At 42.3% G+C, this 23893-nt stretch overlaps 1 protein-coding gene across 16 annotated transcripts in view; it reads left to right on the top strand.

Moving 5' to 3' along the window:
* The window catches only part of SYNE1 (spectrin repeat containing nuclear envelope protein 1), a 476843-nt gene that overhangs the window by 211785 nt on the left and 241165 nt on the right, over window positions 1-23893 (top strand). For all 16 annotated transcript variants that reach the window (XM_072140948.1, XM_072140950.1, XM_072140965.1 and 13 more), the window contains 9 exons: window positions 837-1040; window positions 2435-2642; window positions 4103-4215; window positions 4304-4509; window positions 5199-5354; window positions 5455-5746; window positions 5830-6002; window positions 8545-8854; window positions 9572-9736. In XM_072140948.1, coding sequence (XP_071997049.1) covers window positions 837-1040; window positions 2435-2642; window positions 4103-4215; window positions 4304-4509; window positions 5199-5354; window positions 5455-5746; window positions 5830-6002; window positions 8545-8854; window positions 9572-9736 — 1827 coding nt within the window. The remainder of the gene's footprint in view (window positions 1-836; window positions 1041-2434; window positions 2643-4102; window positions 4216-4303; window positions 4510-5198; window positions 5355-5454; window positions 5747-5829; window positions 6003-8544; window positions 8855-9571; window positions 9737-23893) is intronic.

Below are 23893 nucleotides of genomic sequence, written 5' to 3'. Positions count from 1 at the left end.
GGTGCAGGGATGATGTTCTTGATTCATGACAGTGGTAAGCCATCAGACTTTGCATCTATTGAAATACCAGATGGGCTTCAGCTTTCTACATATTCATCTACCCAACTGTTATATCTGTGAGTGTCTGCCTTTGTTTATAAACACTGCATGTAGTAAATTCACTGGTGCTAAAGACTTGTCTAATGTTTTATTTTAGCCCCTCTTTGTCCTCAAAGAATTACCTTCAGTAAATGTATTAGTAAAAATCTATCCGTAGAATTAGAAGACTCCACACTAATAGTCATCATCATTCAGCAGCTCATCTGATATGCATTAGGACTGCCAATACGTTTTACTGTCTTAAATTTGCAGAAAATGTATTGATACAGTCTTAAATTTTATCAGTTTAGAAAGACTGAATTCTCCAAATTTAATACAGTGGTTCACGATGGATATTAATTTTGCTGCCTCTTTGGACGCTTGTTCAACAATATGTAGTGCAATGCTGAGCTATAATTGGTTACAACCAAATTTTTTCTGTGGTCTTTATACATTATGTTTTGCTTATTATAATTCAATCTGTTTTGTATTATGCTATATTTCAAATATGTTCCAATATTGTATGCATGCATCTTGCTTATCTAGTAACAAAAGTCTCACAGTCATAACATGTCAGTGGTAGAAAAAATACACTACAACAGAGGGCATATTTGTGCCCCAAATCTCAGGATACTTAGCGATCCTGTGGTGGATAACGTTTAAATGCCCTGTGGTGGATAACGTTTAAATGCCATAAATGTTATAAGCGGGAAAACCCAATTTACAGAACTGTTGTCATTTATGTTCTTATAATATAGTTCATGGCAACAGATTTGAAGCAGAAATTGGAACATGCTAAAGAAGTCTCTCAAGTGGCCAAGGGAACATTAGACGACTTTAATATTCAAAAAATGCAGTTGGAAACCTTCATTGACCAGATGACAGATTGGTTGAAGAAAGTGGAAGAATCTGTTATGAAATATGAAAATAGTCAGGACCCTGAAGATATGGAGAAACTGAAGGTAATACTGTGAATACTCGTGTATAAGCTGAGTTTTTCAGCACAAAAAATGCACTGAAAAACCTCACCTTTTGGCTTATACGCGATTCAATAAAAAAAAAAAAAAACTTACATACTCACTCTCCGATGCCCCGATGCTCCACGAGGCTCCCGGCGGCTCCTCTTCTATCTTCTCTTTGCTGTAGTAGCCGGCAGATCGCATGGACTACAGCATAGAGAAGATAGAAGAGGAGCCGCGTGGAGCAACGGGCGTCGGAGGATGAGTATGCTAGTTTTTTTATGTGCTGGGCAAACTGCGGGCGGGCTGGCTGTATACTACATGGGGCTGGTTGTATACTACAGGGCAGTTTTTGGTGGTAAAATTAGGGGTCTCGGCTTATATACTCGAGTCGGCTTATACTTGAGTATATACGGTAAATATATATGAATGCTCACAATATATAAAAAAAGAAGAAGCAATTGATCATGACAGAGTTCTTCCATACAGAACCCAGGTAATAAGAATAATTCTAACTGTGCATTTGTACTGGCTTGTGGAAGTGTACACCGATATCCACTGATGGTTGCACAAACTCGTTGACAGAACTTCTTTCTTACAGATCTGCATTTTAATACCAAAGAAACTTAGAGTCAATATACAGCAGCTCTCAAAGTTTCAATTGTTAGGATTTGTTGCCGATATTTAAAAGTGCATTGTTTGTATTTCTGTCCACCTCCATTTGTGTGTGCATGTTACATCGGTTTTACATTTTAGTTTCCTTTAAAAACACCACATTATCACGGACAGGAATTGTACACAGAACTGCTGCTGCTACTTGTTTATAGATATTATAAATTTTAAGGTCAGAGAATTTAGATCTTAAAAATACAAGAAAAACATGGAAATTGCAGAAAATATTTCCCTGCTGTTTTATTGGAAGAAATTCTACAAACATCATATTAGGAATCTGAGGATTATTGTGGCGTGTTCTCAGTAGGTCCCTGGGCAACAGAGCCTCAGCGGGCCCCTTTGCTGTGAACTCAAGCAACATCATTACAAATCCAGAAACTAAAATAGTCTCCTGTTCCCTAAAATATTCCCTAGTTTATCATGCCAAACAGCCCCTCATGGTTATTTTATATATATAGCCCCTTCATGGTTATTTTATATAAGCCCCCCTCATACCCCATGGATTCAAATGATACAGCCCCCCTCACTCCAAAGGATTCCTTATGTACAGCCTCATGTGGGCTCAGGCATTTGCCCAAGCATGCTCGGTGCTGGTGTCAGCCCTTTGTTCTCATACAATCTAATGTAATCATACAGTCAAAACTAGAATATTGCAGAAAAAGACTTAAATCTGTAAATTGTAAATGTGTTGCAATAAAAAAATTTACTTTTATATTCCAATGCAGCAAATCCAGAAAGAACTCCAAACTCAGCAATCCAGTATCGCTACCACACAAGAGAACCTCAACACACTCTGCCGTCAGTTTCGGTCCACAGAGCTTGAGGGGATTGGGACAGCAGTGACCACTCTAGTGAAGAAATATGAAGCCACAAATCAGCTCTGCTACAAGATACAAGCTGCTCTTCAGGAAAAGTTGGAAAAACAATTTACTGGTAAATACTCTGTGCTTATTAGAAATGTTTAAAACTGTTTTCAACTTTTTCTGGTAGGAGCAGATTATCAGTTGTTATCAGTAATTGTTTTAGGTTTAATGTTGCTGCAGCTATATAGAGGGACTTTCATAAGGTTGGTCTCATTAGAGGGAACCTGTCTTCACCGTTAACCCCATTAAAGGAAACCTATCATTTGATTTGATGCATTATGAACCAAACATACCTTGAGAATTCTGTAGCTACACTGATGCAGGATCATATCTTGTTTAATTCCTGAGCGGAGTGGTTTTGCTGAAAAAACAATTATAACATTCAGGCTGGCTGACGTAAACACATTACACACAGAGCTTGTAATTACAAATGGAGGTTAATCAAGACATTCCTAATCAACCTGAGCTGGATCACTCATACACATCAGCTGGGGGATGGTGCAGCAATTCATTATTCTGGCTTCAGGAGCAACACAGGGATTGCATGATCCTGTGAAACAGTGAATAACTAATGTGCTAGGAGCCAGCCACAGAAGCACTGATTCATTATTAGAATTTTATAATTGTTTTATCAGCAAATCCACTCAGCACAGGGATTAACCAAGATATGATTCTGCATCCGTGTAGCTACAGCAGTCTCAAGGTATGTTTGATTCATAATGCATCAAGTCAAATGGTAGGTTTATGTAGAATATAATCTTCTTCCCAATTATGTCTTTTGTGATTGCCAGCATGGTTCCAAGGTCGAAAAAAGGAACTTTTTATTCTTTTTGGTAATGAGCAACATAAAGTCGTTTGGCTGAATACAGGGACCATATTAAGGTGTAAACATCCTTTTTGGGTGAATGCTTTTTTGTGTGTGTGAAATTAATATTTCATATGTTGATTTGTAGGTGTAATTTTTTTGGTGTGTTATATACAGTAATGATACCAATGGCACCTGTATGTTTTCCCTAATATGTAGACCTGTTCCACTTGGGTTTTACTTTTTTCTTCAAGCCATAAATTTCTCTTTATCTTAATGCACAGGATATTAAGTTTTGAATCAGATTCTATCCAGTCAATAAACCCAAAGAGGTTGCCTTTTTAGGCAGAATGTGTAATAAACAATTTAGAACAATGGGGCAGATTTATCAAGCTGTCTAAAAGTATGAATGTTCTTAGTTCCCTATGGCAACCAATTACAGCTCAGCTTTCATTTTACCAGTGGTCATGAATAATTTTAAGGGGAGCTGTCATTGGTTGCCATGGGCAACTAAGAACATTCTTACTTACTTTTAGACACCAATGTTCTTGTTGTTCAGTTATTGCCACATCAAATGTCTACTGATCATAATGACAGTGAGGTTGTGGCCCCTACTAAATGAGTGTTTTATTTAAGTATTTTATACATTGAAGATTATATATAAGGATTATGTAACAATGTGGTGTAGTTTTCATTAAAATATTTAACAAATTTTGTGTCTGTAGATTCTATGGGTGAATTTGACGAGTGGTTTGGAGAAATGAAAAAAGCAATAAGAGCCTCTTCAGACTGGTCAGGTGACAGCAAAACATTGGAAGGAAAAATACAGCAGTTGCAGGTAAACAAACAATGTAATGATAAGAAAACAACAACAAAAATAGCTTCACTGTGATATATAATAATATGAAATCTTGTCCTTTACCTAGGAAATACTGAACTTAATTTGTGAAGGACAGCATAAGTTAGATACAGCTATTGAAGTAGGAGAGAGGTTTTATATTTGTTTGCCAAAGCCAGTTGTGCACAGTATACAGTTGAGGATATCAAACACAGAAATGGAATTCCAAGGCTTCAAGAAACAATGCCTTAAGGACAAGCAAACTCTAGAAGACTGTATCTCTGAACTTGGAAGGTAAGACATTGTTTGGCTATAGTGTTGAGATCCAATTTTCATACAGGGAATGTACAATGTGAAGTGCAAATTGATCATTAGAGCTACATTTTAAGGTTGCTACCTACAACTCCTTTACCATTTAATGCGGCTTCACCTATTGATCTCATTGTATAGACCAGTGGTGGCGAACCTATGGCATGAGTGCCAGAGGTGGCACTCAGAGCCCTCTGTAGGGGAACCCATGCCATCACCCCAGCGCAGAGTTTGCCAGACATGACTCAAGGCCTCTTGCAGACCCAGGCAGCCCAGGACCCTAGAAAGAAGGGTCAAAACTTCAAAACTTCTTCTCCTTCTTTCTACTGTATTGGTGTCCTCAGGTGCCTATACAATTTAAACATGTGACAGAGTAGTGAGTAATAAGTTACTGCTTAAATTGCCACATCGGCACTTTGCGAAAAAAATGTGGGTTTTGGTTGTAGTTTAAGCACTCGGCGTCTAAAAGGTTTGCCATCACTGGTATAAACTATAAGATGTTCTTCTGTAAATACCTGTACTTTTATTATTTCTTTCTGAGGTCTTCAGAATATTAGCATTTCTTTTCATGGCAATTTTTTGGTTAGCAAAACATTTAGTTCTCCGATGAATAAATGATGGATAAGTGCATACAACTTAGAGGATTCCTTTTAATAATTATATGCAAATATCAGTTTTGAGGACCAACACAAGAAGTTAAGTTTGTGGATTCATGAGTTTGAGGAGCGGATACGGACAGAAACACTTGGAGAGAGCAAACAACATATCCCTGAAAAGAAAAGTGAGATGCACAAAGTGGAGATGTTTTTGGAGGAGCTGTTGGCAGCACGGTGGGTTAATAAAGAATTTGAACACTTTCTTTATGGAAGACAATATCTTTTTTGAGGCATTGACTGATATTTATTTGAACTGCATTGACTTTGTTTTTAGAGATTCTTTTGAGAAACTTTGCCAGCGAGCTCAAGTATTAAATGAAGAAGGACGTGGAGATGGACAGGAGGTTCGGCTGTCATCTCAGTTAAATACCAATTACCAGAATCTTGTAAAAATTCTAAAGGAGAAGCTTCGTATTTGTCAGGTGGCTCTCCAAGAACATCAGATTTTTGAAGAAGCTTTGCAGACTACCTGGTCATGGTTGAAAGATATGCAAGACAAGTTGTCTACTGCTGAAAGTACAGTTGGCAATAAGACTATGCTTGAAAATCGTCTTCAACAAGTTCAGGTGACAATTAATGCAAATGCAGTCTATTTATATAACTGGAGAAATCTAAATATTTTTCATTTAAATATCTTTATATTTTTTAGGAATTACTGCTCATAAAAGGTGAAGGGGAGGTTAAGCTGAACTTGGCAATTGGTAAAGGTGAACAGGCTCTTAAAAGCAGCAACAGGGATGGAGAGATGGTAATCCAGATGCAATTGCAGACATTGAAGGATGTCTCGGGTACTGTCAACAGTACAGCAGCAAGATGTCTCAGGTAGGATAAATTGACCATTATCACCCAAAATTACACTTCAGTTACACTTCACACAAGCAACTGTATCCAAAAAGGTAGACCAGTATTCAAGAACAAACAAAAAAAGAATCTGCCATCTACCAAAATGATGCATGGATAAACCAGGAACATAGATTCAGGGACCATGGCTGTTGTAATCTTCTTATTTGTTAGCCATGGCCTCCTTCATTCTAAAATAAATGTTTTAAATTATGGTAATGAACTAGAATAGTTACTAGAGCCCTTCCTTGCTGCAACCTCACAGGCTATATTGTGGAGGAGTATGTCTCACCTGAGGAAGTCGCCCAGAGCGACGAAACACGTGGGGAGCCGCGCACCCCTGCTTTCTTTCCCTCCACCTGTATGCCTGCCTGCCAGCATTAGCATTGGTAACTAGCATTTGCACTTTGGCAATTCCTGCCGTCACTTTTTGTCATTTTTACGCCTTAGCACTTAGCACTTGCACTTTACAATAAATACATAATTTCTTTACAATGTCATTAGGTATTAACCAGTTATTTGGAATTTTTGCATGTACTTTGCATGGCAGGGGTTATTGTTGGCATACGCATTTATTTATAGATACACCTTTTCTGAGGACATATATATTGGCTAACACTGCATTGTATAGTGAGTGGTAGGTACCACTGAGTACCACTGAGTGTATACCACTCACTATACAATGCAGTGTTAGCCAATATATATGTCCTCAGAAAAGGTGTATCTATAAATAAATGCGTATGCCAACAATAACCCCTGCCATGCAAAGTACATGCAGTGGTAGCAGGGGGTTATACTGTGTAGACCCATACCTGGGTCTCCGGTTGTCATTTCATGTACATTGCATGTTTTAAATGATTTTAAATGTATGTCTTATTTGTTCTTGTTTGGACTTAAATAAACATTGGAATTGTATTATTCATGAGCAATTTGTGGTGCATCTTGTCTCCTAGTTAGTTTGTTCATAAGAATATTTATGCACCTGCTCTACTGTATTTTGGGTTGTGCTACCCACCATATCATTTGGTAAGGAGTATGTCTCACCTGTAATCTCATGACAGCAGTGAGTTTTAGCACACAGTACCCCAGTCTGACCCTTGTTGCTTCCCGAGATCAGTGGAGCAGACAGCTACGCATCTCTATGGAGTTGACGAAGATTGCCAAGCGCCATATCTGGACACGCGCGTCCTGCTGCTGCGCTTATCCTGGGGAGCTACAAGGGATCAGCCTGGGGTATATCGGACCCCCGTTCTCATGATCTGTAGGGATCTAATCACTGAGGCTCCCACCGATCAGCAAGTTAGGACCCTTTAAATTCCAGAGAGGTGGGAAAACTTTTAAGATCCAAACCACCCAGAACTTCAAAACAGCCATAGATCTTCAGTAAATAAAGAAAACATTGTGCCTTGAGTCACATGACCTTCTCATGAAGTTCTCTAGGACTGGTTATAAACTTCCAATCTCAGTAAATGTTTGTGTCAGGAGTAGCTTTACACACTTTTCCAGGGCCTCCAAATATAAGCTAGTGTAATTAGTTGTCATTTAAAATTTTCCTCCCCTTAGCAGAAAGTGCTGGTGACATTGACTGTAATGAATTAATAAAATGCTACTGTCCCTTTAATCAGTCCATTAATTTCCTCCACGCGGTCCGTTGCAGAGCAGACACAGGACAAAAGATGGCCTCTGGTCACATGTCCACATCACATGTCCTGTACCTGCCTGGGCAGGACATGTGATCATCACTATGTTTGGCTGTAGTCGGTTGGTTGCAGTGCATCCAGTATGGCCAGTGGTGATGGCAGTTACACATCATTACTATGGTAACAGAGCAAGAAAGTCTGTTATGTCATCACTGGGAGCAGAGCATAAGAGGGAGGAGGGGTTACTGAGAACTAAAGGATCATGGAACTTGTAGTTTCCAGTGGCGGCCATCTTGGTGATAACTCTGCCTACTATAGAGAGGCCATACATTTTGTAAATCATAAAATCAAACTATTTAAGCTCCATTTTATGACCAATGACATTGAGTATTGTTGTATTCATTTATTTAAATCATCATGGGGTTTTGTGTCAGACGTTCATATTCCCGGAATGCCCATTTAAGTCTCTGGATGCTTTACTTTAGTCTCAGGCTGCAATGATCAGCTGTAAGGTGTCTGTAATTAACCCTAATTGATAATCCTTTTTCCATGACGACACAAAATTTAAAAAATCGTATTATCACTGGGACAAAAAAAAATTGGAGTTAAAATATACCAGTATTACGTACAAATTAAATTTAAGTACAAACCTAAAAAACGTATCTTGTACATAACCCTGGGACTGCCTGTCTAAGAAAATCCTGATTTGTTGCAGTATGTTACACTTGTCCATTCTCTGGTATTGAAGCTAGGTTCCCTGACGAGGGAGAGCAGAAGTAGAACAGCAGCTATACTATAATCCTGGAGAACCCCTTTATCAGTGACATATGGATATTAATTTGTATACTTATAATGGTAATCACTTATTTGTAATATTATTGTAGTGGTTTGGAGTCTGTGATCAGTCAGTGGAATGAATACAGGGAGAGGAAAAACCAAATTGAACAGTGGCTAGAGTTGGTTGATCAAAAGCTCGAACAACCCATCCTGCAGCAGAATGGTCTCAAAGAGAAATTTGCACTGTTAGATCACATCCAAGCAATCGTGTCAGACATAGAAGATCATGGCACAACTTTTCACCATCTTAATGAAAAGGCCAAAGAATTGCATCGTAAGACTGAAGACTCAACCTTCTCAGACATGGCGCAGAATGAGCTGAAAACACATTTTAATGACATCATGACTGTTGCCAAAGTAAGATACCTTTCTTTTTTTGTTTTAATATATTTTCTACAAAATGTTATTTTTCATGGTTTCTGCTATTTTCAGAATTGCTGTGGATTATCTTCATTATATGGCACCATTGCATACTATGGCATCATTTTCAATATACTAATATACTCAAGTATAAACCCAGGCACCTAATTTTACCTTTAAAAAATGTGAAAACTGCATTATAAGCAAAAGGCATTGGTCACTGCCTCGCCACACTGTATAGCCTGCAAGCCAGCCAGCTTTTATTAGTATATAGCCAGTCTTCCCCCAGTATATAGCCAGCCAACCTCCAGTAGTATATAGGCAGCCTGCCCCCCAGTAGTATATAGCCAGGCAGTCCCCCCCCAGTATGCCCAGCCATAAAAATTGTCAGAGATTTATTTAAATAGTTTCTCAACAGACTAATGAACAGTTATACTACACTGTCTTATTCTGCACCAGATTTATCATGCTGGATGAGTCGTTCTTTGGATTACTGTTCATGACCTAATTTTTTGAAGCGTCAACTTTTCTGATGGACAGGCTATTTGCTGTGATTTTTTCTGAAGCTATGCCGCTTTTTTGTACAAGTTGGAAACATGCATAAAAAGGTTTCATACACAAATGCAATTCTGGTGCAGACAGATTGAAAAATTGTTTGTGCATGTGTAGTACTGATAGATCCTAATATAATATCCTCTTAATATTTGTGTTCAGGAGAAAATGAGGAATGTTGAAGACATTGTGAAGGATCACTTGCTGTACTTGGATGCTGTTCATGAGTTCTCAGATTGGCTACATTTAGCCAAAGAGGAGCTTCACAGATGGTCTGATTCCTCAGGAGATTCTTCAGCCATCCAAAAGAAAATAGCAAAGATTAAGGTAGGTAAACTTATAATCAGTTAAGCCCTCAACGACTAGGACCTTTTTCGTTTTTGAGTTTTAATTTTTCACTCCCCGACTTCAACGTTATTTTTCCATGTAAAGAGCTGTGTGAGGGCTTGTTTTCGGCGTAACAAATTGCTATTTATATTGACAGTATTTAATATTCCATGCAGTGTACTGGGAAGCAGGAAAAAAAATTAAATGCAGCCCCAAATGACATGTCTACTTTATTCTTTGGGTCGGTATGATCACAGGAAACCAAATTTCCAAATTTTTTTTTGTGTTATACATTTACAAAAAATTAAAACCTCCTTTACAAAAAAGAATTCTGGTGTTAATACCCCTGTCGTAGAGAGCCTGCCAGCCCCCTGTCGTAGAGAGCCTGCCAGCCCCCTGTCGTAGAGAGCCTGCCAGCCTTCTGTCGTAGAGAGCCTGCCTGTAAAAAAAAAATAATAAACTCAGTTCTCACCATTCCGACGGCCCTGGCAGGTCCTCTTCTATCTTTATGTTCATGGCAGGTTCGCCACAGCTCTGTGGGCAGCGCCTCTTCTTACTTCAAGCCTGCGCCAGGTCCGCGATAGCTCCATGCGCGTGGCCCGGCTGGCACACAACTGTGATGTGCTGCTGATTGTACTGAAAAACTCGGCTTATACTCGTGTATATACGGTAAGCAAATTTCAGTCCCCTAGTGATGTTAACTAGAGATGAGCAAGCACTAAAATGCTCGAGTGCTCGTTATTGGAGACAAACTTTTCCTGATGTTCGAGTGCTCGTCTCGAATAACGAGCCCCATTGAAATCAATGGGAGACTCGAGCATTTTTCAAAGGGACCATGGTTTGGGAATAAAATGTGTTATTTAATTGAAAAAGAATGTCTTCTGATAAGTTAGCAGATGTATGCAAACATCTGTAATCTATTCTTCACTGTTCCGTGCGTATATTATCTCCCGACAAGTTAGCAGATGTGAAGAACAGTGAAGAATAGAATAAAAACAGTGAACACAGTAAACACAGGATCATTTAAGTGAAAAACGCAGTGAAAAACACAGTGAAGAATAGATTGCAGATGTTCAGGGATCCGCTCCTCTTCTTCCACTGAAGTCTCCCCGATCTCTCTGCGCTGCTCCCCGATCTCTCTGCGCTGCTCCCCGGTGCCTCTGCGCTGCTCCCCGGTGCCTCTGCGCTGCTCCCCGGTGCCTCTGCGCTGCTCCCCGGTGCCTCTGCGCTGCTCCCCGGTGCCTCTGCGCTGCTCCCCGTGTTCTTCAATGTGTTCTTCACACATTTATATTGTTCTTCACAATACTATTTTGTTCTCACCGTTTTGCGTGTATCTTCCGACAAGTAAGCAGATGTGCCGAACATCTGTAATCTATTCTTCACTGTGTTTTTCACTTAAATGATCCTGTGTTCACTGTTTTTATTCTATTCTTCATTGTTCTTCACTGTGTTTTTTTAATTAAATGCTCGATCTCGAGCAGGGGAAATACTTGTCCGGGCAACGAGCCGTTTCGAGTACCTTAATACTTGAACGAGCATCAAGCTCGGACGAGTATAATCGCTCATCTCTAATGCTAAAACAATAAAGATACATTTTAACCCTTTACTTCACAGTTTTACTGCTGCTTATCACTCCCTAGGCTGCTCAGTGCAGACAAATTATGATCTGTCTGTGAGCTGTCAATGGGGTTAGATTATCTGAGTACAGGATTTATATACACTTTCATTTACCTTCTGAACATTGCACTAGTATCTGACAGATGAGACAGATCAGAGATGATGATATCCATTAGATGGATATTGCACACAATGGCAGTCAGTTCTCCTACATCCTTGCTATCCCACCACACACCAGATCTGCTGTTTCTTCCTGCTGTGCCTTCCCCCATAAAGAACTTATCTGTCTGTAGCTTGTAGTTCTCCTCACGCAACTGTATCAGTCAGGGCCGGATTAATGTTGGTGGGGGCCCCATGGCGCAAAATCTGGTGGCGGCCCCCGACTTATCATTTTAATTTTTATTAGACATTGATGTGCGTGTCTGGGATTCGTTTACAAACGCATCCAAAAATGCAAGGCTTCTTAGAATGTGTTTGCGGCCCGTACTTGCAGGAAAATAGAGATCAAGCTCTTTTTCCCGTGGACAGCATGGTAGAATGACACATGTTGTGTTCACCATGCCATTGGGCATTGGGCATAGGCGTCTATGGGGACGGATATTGTACGGGCGAATACACATCATCATAACGTTCGTGTAAAAGAGGCCCAAGGATACTGTCACAGGTTTGTGTTTTGAGAATGTACTACTATTACAAGAATATAATACTATAATACTGTGCACAAGAGTATAACTACTGTAATACTACCCCCTATGTACAAGAATATAGCAACTATAATGCTGCCCCCTATGTACAAGAATATAACTATTATAATACTGCCCCCTATGTACAAGAATATAACTACTATAATGCTGCCCCCTATGTACAAGAATATAACTACTATAATACTGCCCCTATGTGCAAGAATATAACTACTATAATACTGCCCCCTATGTACAGGAATATAACTACTATAAAACTGCCCCCTATGTAAGAGAATATAACTACTATAATACTGCCTCCTATGTACAGGAATATAACTACTATAATGCTGCCCCCTATGTACAAGAATATAACTATTATAATGCTGCCCCCTATGTACAAGAATATAACTACTATAATGCTGCCCCCTATGTACAAGAATATAACTACTATAATACTGGCCCCTACGTACAAGAATATAACTACAATAATACTGCTCCCTATGTACAAGAATATAACTACTATAATACTGCCCCCTATGTATAAGGATATAACTACTATAATATTGCCCCCTATGTACAAGAATATAACTACTATAATATTGCCCCCTATGTACAAGAATATAACTACTATAATACTGGCCCCTATGTACAAGAATATAACTACAATAATACTGCTCCCTATGTACAAGAATATAACTACTATAATACTGCCCCCTATGTACAAGAATATAACTACTATAATACTGCCCCTATGTACAAGAATATAGCTACTATAATACCGCCCCCTATGTACAAGAATATAACTACTATAATACTGCCTTCTATGTACAAGAATATAACTACTATAATGGCAAGAGGCTTAAAAAGCAAAAAGGAAAGCGGGGAATCCAGCATCCGTACACAGAGAATCCAAAGTAGACGACTGTTTAAAAAGTAATTCCAAAATTTTTATTCTTCAAAGTTAAAAAGTGCTTGTGCATAGACATGGGCACAAGAAAGCATGCAGTGCGAGACACAAAAATTGGCAGAGGTAACGCGTTTTGGACTTTTTTGCGTGTTAGTCCTTAGTCATACCTAACTAGCTCTGACCCATGGCAAGATTAAATAGCATTGATAGTGGTGTGTATGCCTGGGTTTCAGGAGTGGAAGTTCCACGCCTCCTGGGGGGGGGGAGGGGATGTGTCTACAGCTGACTTACAAATGTAACACTTGCAGGGAACAATAGAATGTAACTTGTAGTGTTTTAATAAAAATACAAAAGATCCTGTCGATAGTTAAGTCCCTTAGGATAGCGAGTGTCAAGACTTAGTATCCAGTATGCTTCTCTGGACAGAAGCAATTGTTTCCAGTTTCCTCCTCTAGTGGGGCGTGCTACCTGCTCAATAGCTGTTACAGACATGCCTGTCATGTTACCTGAATGAATTTCCTTAAAGTGTCTGGATATGCCTGACAGGTTACGGGTGCTTGAGATTGTCTTAGGATTCGCTCCTGTTATATGTTCGCTAATGCGATCTTTCAGTTTTCTCATTGTGCACCCTATGTATTGTAAAGAACACTTTGTGCAATGTATGAGATAAACCAGGTGTGAAGTCTCACAATTCATATATGTTTTGATACTGTATGTGATGTTAGTATTTGCTGCAGAGAAAAGAGTGGACTTATTCATGTACTTGCATATGTTACACCTTAATCCTCCGCAGCAATAGCTGCCTGTGGTTTGTAACCAGGATTTTTTGTGTGTAGAATTTGTGAAGGTATTAGGAGATAAAATATCTCCCAAAGTTTTGGCTCTTGTAGATACAAATGAGACTCCATTCTCCAAAATATTTTTTAGGGTTGGTTCGTGTTTAAGGAGAGGTAAGTGTTTCTTGATGATGTCTGTGATCTCATAAAATTGGGAACTAAATTCTGAACTAAATGTTATTTGAGGTCTTTCTTGTGGTACTTTAGTTGTAGTTTGTAAATAGTCTGAACGAGATTTTTTACCAACTATGTGCATGGCCCTCTTGCATGATTTCTTTGTGTAACCTCTGGCTTTGAGTCGTTGAGTGATGGTGTGACATTCCTCCTTGTATTTAGACTCCGTAGTGCAAGCTCTTTTTGCCCTAATGTATTCCCCTATGGGGAGATTTTTGACTGTATGGGGGGCATGACAGCTGGAGGAGTGTAATAACGTATTCACTGATGTCTTCTTGCGAAAAAGGGAAGTATGTACTTTACCACTAGAATTGTCACCTATAAGAGTAATGTCTAGGAATGGGATGGTCTGTGGTTGATACTCATGTGTAAATTTTAGGTTGTACGGATTTGTGTTGATGTATTCCATGAAGTTGATGACCACCTCCTGGTCCAGATCCCAGACCAGGAGGCAGTCATCTATGTATCTACCGTACCATCTAATGTGCTGTGCAAAAGGATTGAGGGAAGTGAACAAATAGTGCTCCTCCCATAGTGCCATATAGAGGTTAGCTAGGGAGGGGGAAAAACTTGCCCACATAGGGCACCCTAACTTCTGGACATAATACTTGGAATTAAACATAAAAAAATTGTTAGATAACAAAAAAGTCAGAACAGTAATCATAAAGTCCTGTAAAATGGGATCATAGTTACTGAATTTTTTGAGATGATATTCCAAGGCTTCGTTGGCTAGTTTGTGTGGGATGGAAGTATATAATGCGGTGACATCGCACGTTAGCCAACCAAATGAAGGAGACCAGTCAAAGTCACTCATTACAGCCAGCACAGACTTGGAATCCTGTAAATATCCTGGAAGCCGAGCAACTAGGGGCTGTAGAAGCTTATCGAGCCAGATGCCCAGTCTCTCATTCAAGGATCCCACACTAGACACAATGGGTCTAAACGGAGGGGGGAAGATAGATTTGTGAGATTTGGGTAAAGCATAGAATGACGGTGTGACGGGGTCCTTAGGTAACAGAAAATGCATGGTTCTTTCTTCGAAGATGCCCAGATGTACTCCCTCTTCCAGTAGAGACTGTAAATTCCTAGTAATGGTGGGAGTTGGATCCTCAGGCAGCCTTTGAGATCACAGACATCATCAAGAAACACTTACCTCTCCTTAAACACGAACCAACCCTAAAAAATATTTTGGAGAATGGAGTCTCATTTGTATCTACAAGAGCCAAAACTTTGGGAGATATTTTATCTCCTAATACCTTCACAAATTCTACACACAAAAAATCCTGGTTACAAACCACAGGCAGCTATTGCTGCGGAGGATTAAGGTGTAACATATGCAAGTACATGAATAAGTCCACTCTTTTCTCTGCAGCAAATACTAACATCACATATAGTATCAAAACATATATGAATTGTGAGACTTCACACCTTTTTTATCTCATACATTGCACAAAGTGTTCTTTACAATACATAGGGTGCACAATGAGAAAACTGAAAGATCGCATTAGCGAACATATAACAGGAGCGAATCCTAAGACAATCTCAAGCACCCGTAACCTGTCAGGCATATCCAGACACTTTAAGGAAATTCATTCAGGTAACATGACAGGCATGTCTGTAACAGCTATTGAGCAGGTAGCACGCCCCACTAGAGGAGGAAACTGGAAACAATTGCTTCTGTCCAGAGAAGCATACTGGATACTAAGTCTTGACACTCGCTATCCTAAGGGACTTAACTATCGACAGGATCTTTTGTATTTTTATTAAAACCCTACAAGTTACATTCTATTGTTCCCTGCAAGTGTTAAATTTGTAAGTCAGCTGTAGACACATCCCCTCCCCCCCCCAGGAGGCGTGGAACTTCCACTCCTGAAACCCAGGCATACACACCACTATCAATGCTATTTAATCTTGGTCAGAGCTAGTTAGGTATGACTAAGGACTAAAACGCAAAAAAGTCCAAAACGCGTTACCTCTGCCAATTTTTGTGTCTCGCACTGCATGCTTTCTTGTGCCCATGTCTATGCACAAGCACTTTTTAACTTTGAAGAATAAAAATTTTGGAATTACTTTTTAAACAGTCGTCTACTTTGGATTCTCTGTGTACGGATGCTGGATTCCCCGCTTTCCTTTTTGCTTTTTAAGCCTCTTGCCATTATCATGCATCACTGCGAATTTCCGGACCAGTGATAGGGGATACACCGTGCACCTGGCCTGGACCAATACTTTGAAAAGACTGCAGTCGTCAAGGGGTGAGCTGTTACCTGACTTTTTCTCTTTTTAACCTTTACTATAACTACTATAATACTGCCCCCTATGTACAAGAATATAACTACTATAATACTGCCCCTATGTACAAGAATATAACTACTATAATCCTGCCTCCTAGAGGTGAGGTTGTGAGTGGTTTGAGCTCCTGAGACCTCTACATGTCTGGAGATAGCCCAGGGCGGGGCCACCCTGGGTGGGGAAGCTCCCCAAGCAAGGCCCAGGCTCCAAGTCCTAATCTGGCAAACAGCAACCAGCCAGCTAAAGAAAGGGATGTAAATCCTAAAGTCTTTATGGAAGGAAGCAGCAATGGCAGCAGTGCAAGTTCCAGTAATGGAAGGACAGTCGGTGTGGAAGTAAGAACATGTAAGAACCTGGTGAAGCAACCTGTCAGTATGACTGAAAGTAAAAGTAAGCTGTTGGAAAGTCCAAGAGCAAGAAACATGCAGAGTGTGCAGCAGCCTCCATCCCAGGCCTCAGGTGGACAATCCACCTCCACCCCGGGCAGGCAGAGGAGGACATCACTGGAGAGGCAGACCATCCAGGAGAACCTGCAGCAGCGAGTTATGTTACCAGCGGAGCGCACCAGGTCTGGGGGAATGCAGGCTGGGAAGGAGACCAAAGGCGGCCAGGAAGGAACATCTAGAGGTACCACCAATGTTGTGTCTGCAAAACATCCGGGGCTCAATCGCCCATCAGTAGTTTGTGACCCCAGTGCAGTTACAGCGACCGCAAAACACCAGAAGTCCCAGGACTCTGTGCCAAAATCTCAGGGGCCAGGAAAGAGCGGTGGTAGTGTGGCTACAGGATCCAGGCCTGCAAGCAAACAGCACCCTAGCAGCAAACTGCAGCCCCCATCACCTGAGCTCCAGCTGGCCAGACAGATACCAGCACTGGTGAGGAAGATGGAGACGCTCAAAATTCAGAAACTTCACCTGCAGAAACAGATAGACTGCACTTACAAACTGAGGGCAGCAAACCCAGGGAAGCAGGTCCTGCTAGACAAGAAGCTGGACTCGCTGGCCAAACAACTGGCTGACGTTGTGCAGGAGATGGAGGCCACCATTGAGCAGATGGGACCAGTGGGAGAGACATACAGGAACCAACAAAGGTTTGAGAGAGACCAGGCCTCATCATCCAGGTGTGAGACCCCACAGCCCCATGTGAGACCCATACTGCAACCAGCAACTCTGCCTTTTGAGGAGGGAGTCGTGTATAAGAAAAGACAGCAACAGCCAAGTCCTGCAACAGCTCCCAGTGATGCACCACACGTCCCAGCAACCCATGGTGATGCACCACAAGTCCCAGCAACCACTGGTGATGCACCACACGTCCCAGCAACCGCCGGTGATGCACCACACGTCCCAGCAACCGCTGGAGAGGCACCACACGTCCCAGCAACCGCTGGTGATGCACCACACGTCCCAGCAACCGCTGGTGATGCACCACACGTCCCAGCAACCGCTGGTGATGCACCACATGTCCCAGCAACCACTGGTGAGGTACCACAAGTCCCAGCAACCTCTGGAGAGGCACTGCAAGTTCCAGCTGTCCGTGGACTATTACCTGATAACAGCAGTGAAGTGGAGGAGGCACCACAAGTCCCAGGTGGCAGTGCACTTCAGGAGGACTCTGGACTCCCGCCAGAAGGTAACTCTGTAGCACCTCAGGGTGTATCTACACAGAACTGTGTGGTGAGGGGTGTATGTGAGCAGGACATTCAGGACTGTGATCTGCAGGAGCTTAATGCTCTTAATAGTGTTGCTGATATGTCTGGAATTGCTGATATCTCTGTTACCGAAATGTCTGAAATTGCTGATATTTCTGTTACTGAAGTGTCTGAAATTGCTGATGTCTCTGTGGATAATGTCCTAGCTGAGCAGGCATCTCAGGTGCAGTCTATGGAAACTGGAGACACAGAGGGCCCTGATGTTGTTGTGGAGGGAGCGGGTCAATCTACGGCTGAGGAGTTCCCCCCCTTAGTTACACCACAGACAGCAGAGCCCCATGGTCCGGGTGGTCAGCAGCCCCCTACTACTGATGGTCCCCAGCCCACACATCCCCCACAGCAGGACAGGGGTCAGTCATCAGGTAATGCATGGAGTCGTGGTTCCCCATTTTTCTCCTCTAGCACCCATTACACCGGCCAGGCTTTCAAGAGGAGGAACGTTGTCCGGTTTAGGCACAGAGGGGCTAAGGAGGATCTGCCTGACAGGAGACATGTGGTGAGGGACATGTTATGCACCCAGATGGGTTTTCAGCCAGCCGACATCCTGGCAGTGATAAATCTGCCTGACAGACAGGGGTATGATATCAGCTTCAAGCTGATGTCTAATCTGGACCGGTTCTGGGCTCAACAACCCCGTTATAGAGATACTGAGGGGTGGAACAAGTTTAGTTTCATTCCCATCTCCAAACTAGATACAGCGATTGTCACCATAATGTTCTGGAACGAGTCTGTCCCCCCTCAAGATATCATCATATGGCTCAAGAGACATTGCACCCTCATGTCAGACATGACTAAGACCAGGGATGAGGATGGGATCTGGACCGGGGGGTGGAGGGTCCTGGTTAAATTACATCAGAACCAGAACATCACCCATCACCTCCCTAACTCCTTCTTTATCGGCAGAGAGAAGGGTGTGTGTTTCTATGTCGGTCAGCCCAGGCTATGCTTTAGGTGTGGGAGATCAGGTCACGTGGCAAGTAACTGCACCACAATGAAGTGCACCCTGTGTGGGGACCTGGGCCATGTGAGCGCCAACTGCCAGACCATCAGATGCAACTTTTGTGGTCAAATCGGTCACCCCCACAAAGACTGTCCTGAAGCCTGGCACAACATCTGTAGGGACCTCCCCGATGAAGACCTGATGGAAGGGGCAGATGTACCAGATGAGGAGCAGGAGGAGGAGGCCCTATTGTCAGGGTCAGTGTGTACTGTGCCAGAGACCCCGGATATTAGTGGTGCTGCCCCAGACCATCCAGGGACAGGTAACACTGAGGGAGACATGGAGGTAGTGGAGCAGCCTATAGAGCAGCCAGTGCCTGTCCCTTCCCCCGAACTGACACCGACCACTGGGGGAAATCATAGTGTTAAAAAGAGGAAGAAGGATAAGAGCACCAGAAAACCCGAGAGTGCGTGGACCACCGTCCAAAAACCCTCTAAAATGAAAATGCAGAGTCAGGTTGATGTTACTGTAACCACAAATAGGTACAGTGTACTGTCTGAGTCAGATGGAGAGGAGGAAATAGAGAGAGAACTGAAGCGCATGATGGAGGAGTATGATGATGATCCAGGGGGGGATCCTCCCACAAAAAGGAAACCCCTTCATGCCGAGTCTCAGTCAGTATGGGATATGGAAACCGGTAGTCAGGAAGACAACTCTGACTCTGATCTATGATGATGGGGATGATCTTTCTTCTTCTTTTTCTAATGGCAGACTTCCATCTTACTGTGATCACCAGTAATGTAAACAGTATTAGGGCTAGAAGGACCAGACATGTTGTGTATGATCATCTAAGATATCTCAATGCCGATGTGTTTTTCTTACAGGAGACCCGTTTAAACACCTTGGGTCTCATGCGAGAGGCGGAGAGAGATTGGCAGTCTGGTCCTTCCTTTTGGTCACTGGCTGTGGAGCCTTATGCCGGAGTCTCCATCTTGTTTAACACCCACAATGTCACCGTCCACAGACTCACTGAGATATCGATGGGACGGTGCCTGCTGCTAGAGGTCACCATCAGAGGTAGAAGACTCCGGCTCATTAACATCTATGGCCCACAGACAGTGACCGAAAGGACTCAGCTTTTTAACGATGTAAAGCCTTATCTGTTTGCATCAATTCCTGTCATCATGGCTGGGGACTTTAATGCCACCACTACCACCAGGGACAGGAACAGTATGCCCCTTACCAGGGACTGTAAGGTCCTAAACAGTATTATTCAGCAGGCTGGCCTGTCTGATGTTTTTGTACAGGGTGGTAGGAGTCCAAAGTTCACCTACACCTGTGCAGGACGCAGCAGCAGGATAGATCTTGCTCTGGTGAGTCCTACTGAAGCCATCAGTGAGAGAATGGAAAGGAATGTCCCATATTCGGATCACTTTGCCTTATATTTTTGTTTGGGTTCCTCTAAGTATCCTGATGTTGGAAGAGGACTATGGAGACTAAATTCTAGTCTGTTAGATGATATTTCTGTCCAGGAATACATTTCATCTTTTTTGCTGCATCAACTGGACAGAGTGGATTTCTATAACAACATGGCTGACTGGTGGGAGGACGTCAAGGAGGAGATCCGATCCCTCTTGCAGAGACTGTCAATTAAGAAGGGGAGAAGTAAGTACAGCCAGTATCTGAGACTGCGTAAAGAATTGGAGTCACTCTATTCGGCGGGTGGGGATGACCAACAAAGGATTGACCGGCTGAAATCTGAGATAAGACAGTATCAGTACAGTAGGTACACCTCCCTGGTAGTGGAAAGGGACTATGGAACCCGAGGGGCACCGGATCCATTTGAGAATTGCCGGGAGCGTGTAGAGAAGAAACTGATCACAGGTCTCACTGACTCCCAGGGTGTTTTACAAGAGTCTCGGGAGGGTATCCTGGGAGTGGTGAGATCTTACTATACTGACTTGTTTCAGAAGAAGGCTTTGGATAATGAAAAAGTGACCCAATTCTTGGAGGCAACTCCAGGCCCTGATACTAGGGAATTGGACTTTTCTCCTTTGACAGCAGAAATAACAGTGGAGGAGATAAAAGAGGCCATTGATAAGTTACATCTGAAGAAGGCACCAGGTCCAGATGGTATTACAGCAGAATTTTATAAGAAGTTCAGAGACCTCTTGGCTCCAATCCTTGTGGATGTTTACAGAAATTGTCTAGAAAATCACCTGATGCCTCCATCCATGAGGGTCTCATCGCTAATTCTGCTGTCCAAAGGGAAAGAGCCAAGTGACATCAAGAACTGGAGGCCGATCGCCCTCTTGAATGTTGATAGGAAAATTCTGGCAAAAATCCTCTTTTCTAGATTAGTCTGTTTGTCCCCGGCACTGTTGGCAGGCTCTCAGTACGGCACGGTAAGAGGGCGGAACATCTCTGGAGCAGTCATCTCGATAAGGGAGATGTTTGAGAGATGTAAAGCTCTGAGGTGTGGGAGATATGTTGTAGGTCTGGACCAGGCTAAGGCCTTTGACAGGGTTGATCACGACTATCTATGGGCCACTTTATCAAAGTACGGTATTCCGGGAGAATTTGTGGATTGGCTCAGGACTTTGTATAGAGAGGCTGAGAGCTTTCCTCTGATCAATGGTTGGCAGGGTGACACTTTCAGGGTAGAGGCAGGGGTGCGACAGGGCTGCCCCCTGAGTCCACTGCTGTATGTGTTTGCTATCGATCCATTCCTGAGATCACTGCAGTGGTGTGATTTTCAGGGGGTGCCGGTCCCCCATTGCTTGCCCCTGGATGTTGTTGCCTATGCGGATGATGTGACTGTGGTGATATCTGAGCCTCGTGAGGTGGAGATGTTGTCTGCAGCCATCAAAAGTTACTCAGAGGCATCCGGGTCTCTGGTCAATCTTGAGAAGAGTCAAGCTTTCTGGACATTGGACACTGCTCCTGGCTTTGATCTACCGCAGTTTGCCAAGGCCTCCACCCATATTAAAATCCTTGGGGTTAAATTCGGGAGGGAAGATAATTCTGCACTAAATTGGGAGGAGAAGTTGGAAGCCGGAAATGTAAAGGTTCAGCGATGGAAGAACTGGAGGCTGACCTATAGAGAAAGGGTTACTCTGCTGAAGACTTACCTGGTCCCTGTCTTCCTCTACGTCTCTGTCGTATTTCCTTTGCCAGAATCTTTCTCCGCTAGGCTCTTTAGCCTGTTCTTCCAACTTTTATGGGGGAACAGGTTGAACCCAGTAAAAAGAGGGATCACCTACCTGCAGAGGAGAGAGGGTGGACTGGATATGTTAAATCCAAGGGTCTTCTTTGACTCCGTGTTTCTGAAAGTTAATTTCGGTTGCCTGGACTCAAATAATGGTCTCCTGTGGGTAAGTAGTGTCAGGGACTGGATATTGCCTTTTGCAGAGTCTTGGGTGCGAGGCGGCAGTCTCAAGAGGGGCCGAAGGACTCCTGGCTTCCTCCCCCAGTATCTGGAGTATGGTCTCAGGTGTTTAAGGAAATGGGGGATAGATAAGTCTTTTATTGAAAGTAATACCAGGAGAGATCTGTACTCCAGAGTCTGTAGGACCTTCTATTCTCTGCAGCTGGCACTTCCAGACTGTCCAACCACCACCCTAAAGGACAGCCTGAGGTTTCTGAATGGTCGGAGGCTGCCCCATAAGTTTTGTGACATCGCCTGGCTCTCATTACAGGGGAAACTGTTTGTCAGGGGGAATCTTAAGTTCCTTAGTGTGGCAGACCATATGTGTCCCCTCGGGTGTCAGACAGAGGAGACACTGGTCCATTTTATATCGGAGTGCTGGGGTGGACGGAACATCTGGCGTGACATATCCACCAAGATAAGACTAACATCACTGCAGTCCCTCAGGTACCCAGAAATCCTCTATGGTGTGACACATACTGTAAGTAACACCAACCAGGAGACCATGTATATAGTGATCCAGGTCATCAAGTACTACCACTGGCACATGAGAACCAGAGTGTCCATCCATAGCGAGGACTTCCACCATCATAAGGCCATAAGCCTCATCATGTCCGAGCTCAGGTGGATCCGGTCATTAGAGGTCAGGAAAAAGGGGGAGAATATAAGACTTTGGAGGAACATTCATCTGGAGTGAAATATGTCTGATTATATAATGTGGAAGCATTTGTTTTTTTTCTGTCTTTTTTGTTTCCCTTTCAGCTAAAATGGACTCTTAAGTTACATTTAATATACATTTTATTTTTTATGAACATGTATGTTTTATACTGAATGATCTATGATTTATTTTGATGGAAAAGTATTTCTGTATTTATGTTTGTTTTTTACTAATAAAAATTGCCCCCTATGTACAAGAATATAACTACTATAATACCGCCCCCTATGTACAGGAATATAACTACTATAATACTGCCCCCTATGTACAAGAATATAACTGCTATAATACTGCCCCCTATGTACAAGAATATAACTACTATAATACTGCCCTCTATGTACAGTAATTTAACTACTATAATACTGCCCCCTATGTACAGGAATATAACTACTATAATACTGCCCCCTATGTACAGGAATATAACTACTATTATACTGCCCCCGATGTACAGGAATATAACTACTATAATACTGCCCCCGATGTACAGGAATATAACTACTATAATACTGCCCCCGATGTACAGGAATATAACTACTATAATACTGCCCCCTATGTACAGGAATATAACTACTATAATACTGCCCCCTATGTACAGGAATATAACTACTATAATAATGCCCCCTATGTACAGGAATATAACTACTATAATACTGCCCCCTATGTACAGGGATATAACTACTATAATACTGCCCCCTATGTACAAGAATATAACTACTATAATACTGCCCCCTATGTACAAGAATATAACTACTATAATACTGCCCCCTATGTACAGGGATATAACTACTATAATACTGCCCCCTATGTACAAGAATATAACTACTAGAATACTGCCCCCTATGTACAAGAATATAACTACTA

The sequence above is a fragment of the Engystomops pustulosus genome, chromosome 3 (assembly GCF_040894005.1).
Source record: "Engystomops pustulosus chromosome 3, aEngPut4.maternal, whole genome shotgun sequence".
Classification (NCBI taxonomy): Eukaryota; Metazoa; Chordata; class Amphibia; order Anura; family Leptodactylidae; genus Engystomops; species Engystomops pustulosus.
Note: the sequence above shows the minus strand (reverse complement) of the source record. Positions and strands in the feature narration are given on the sequence as shown.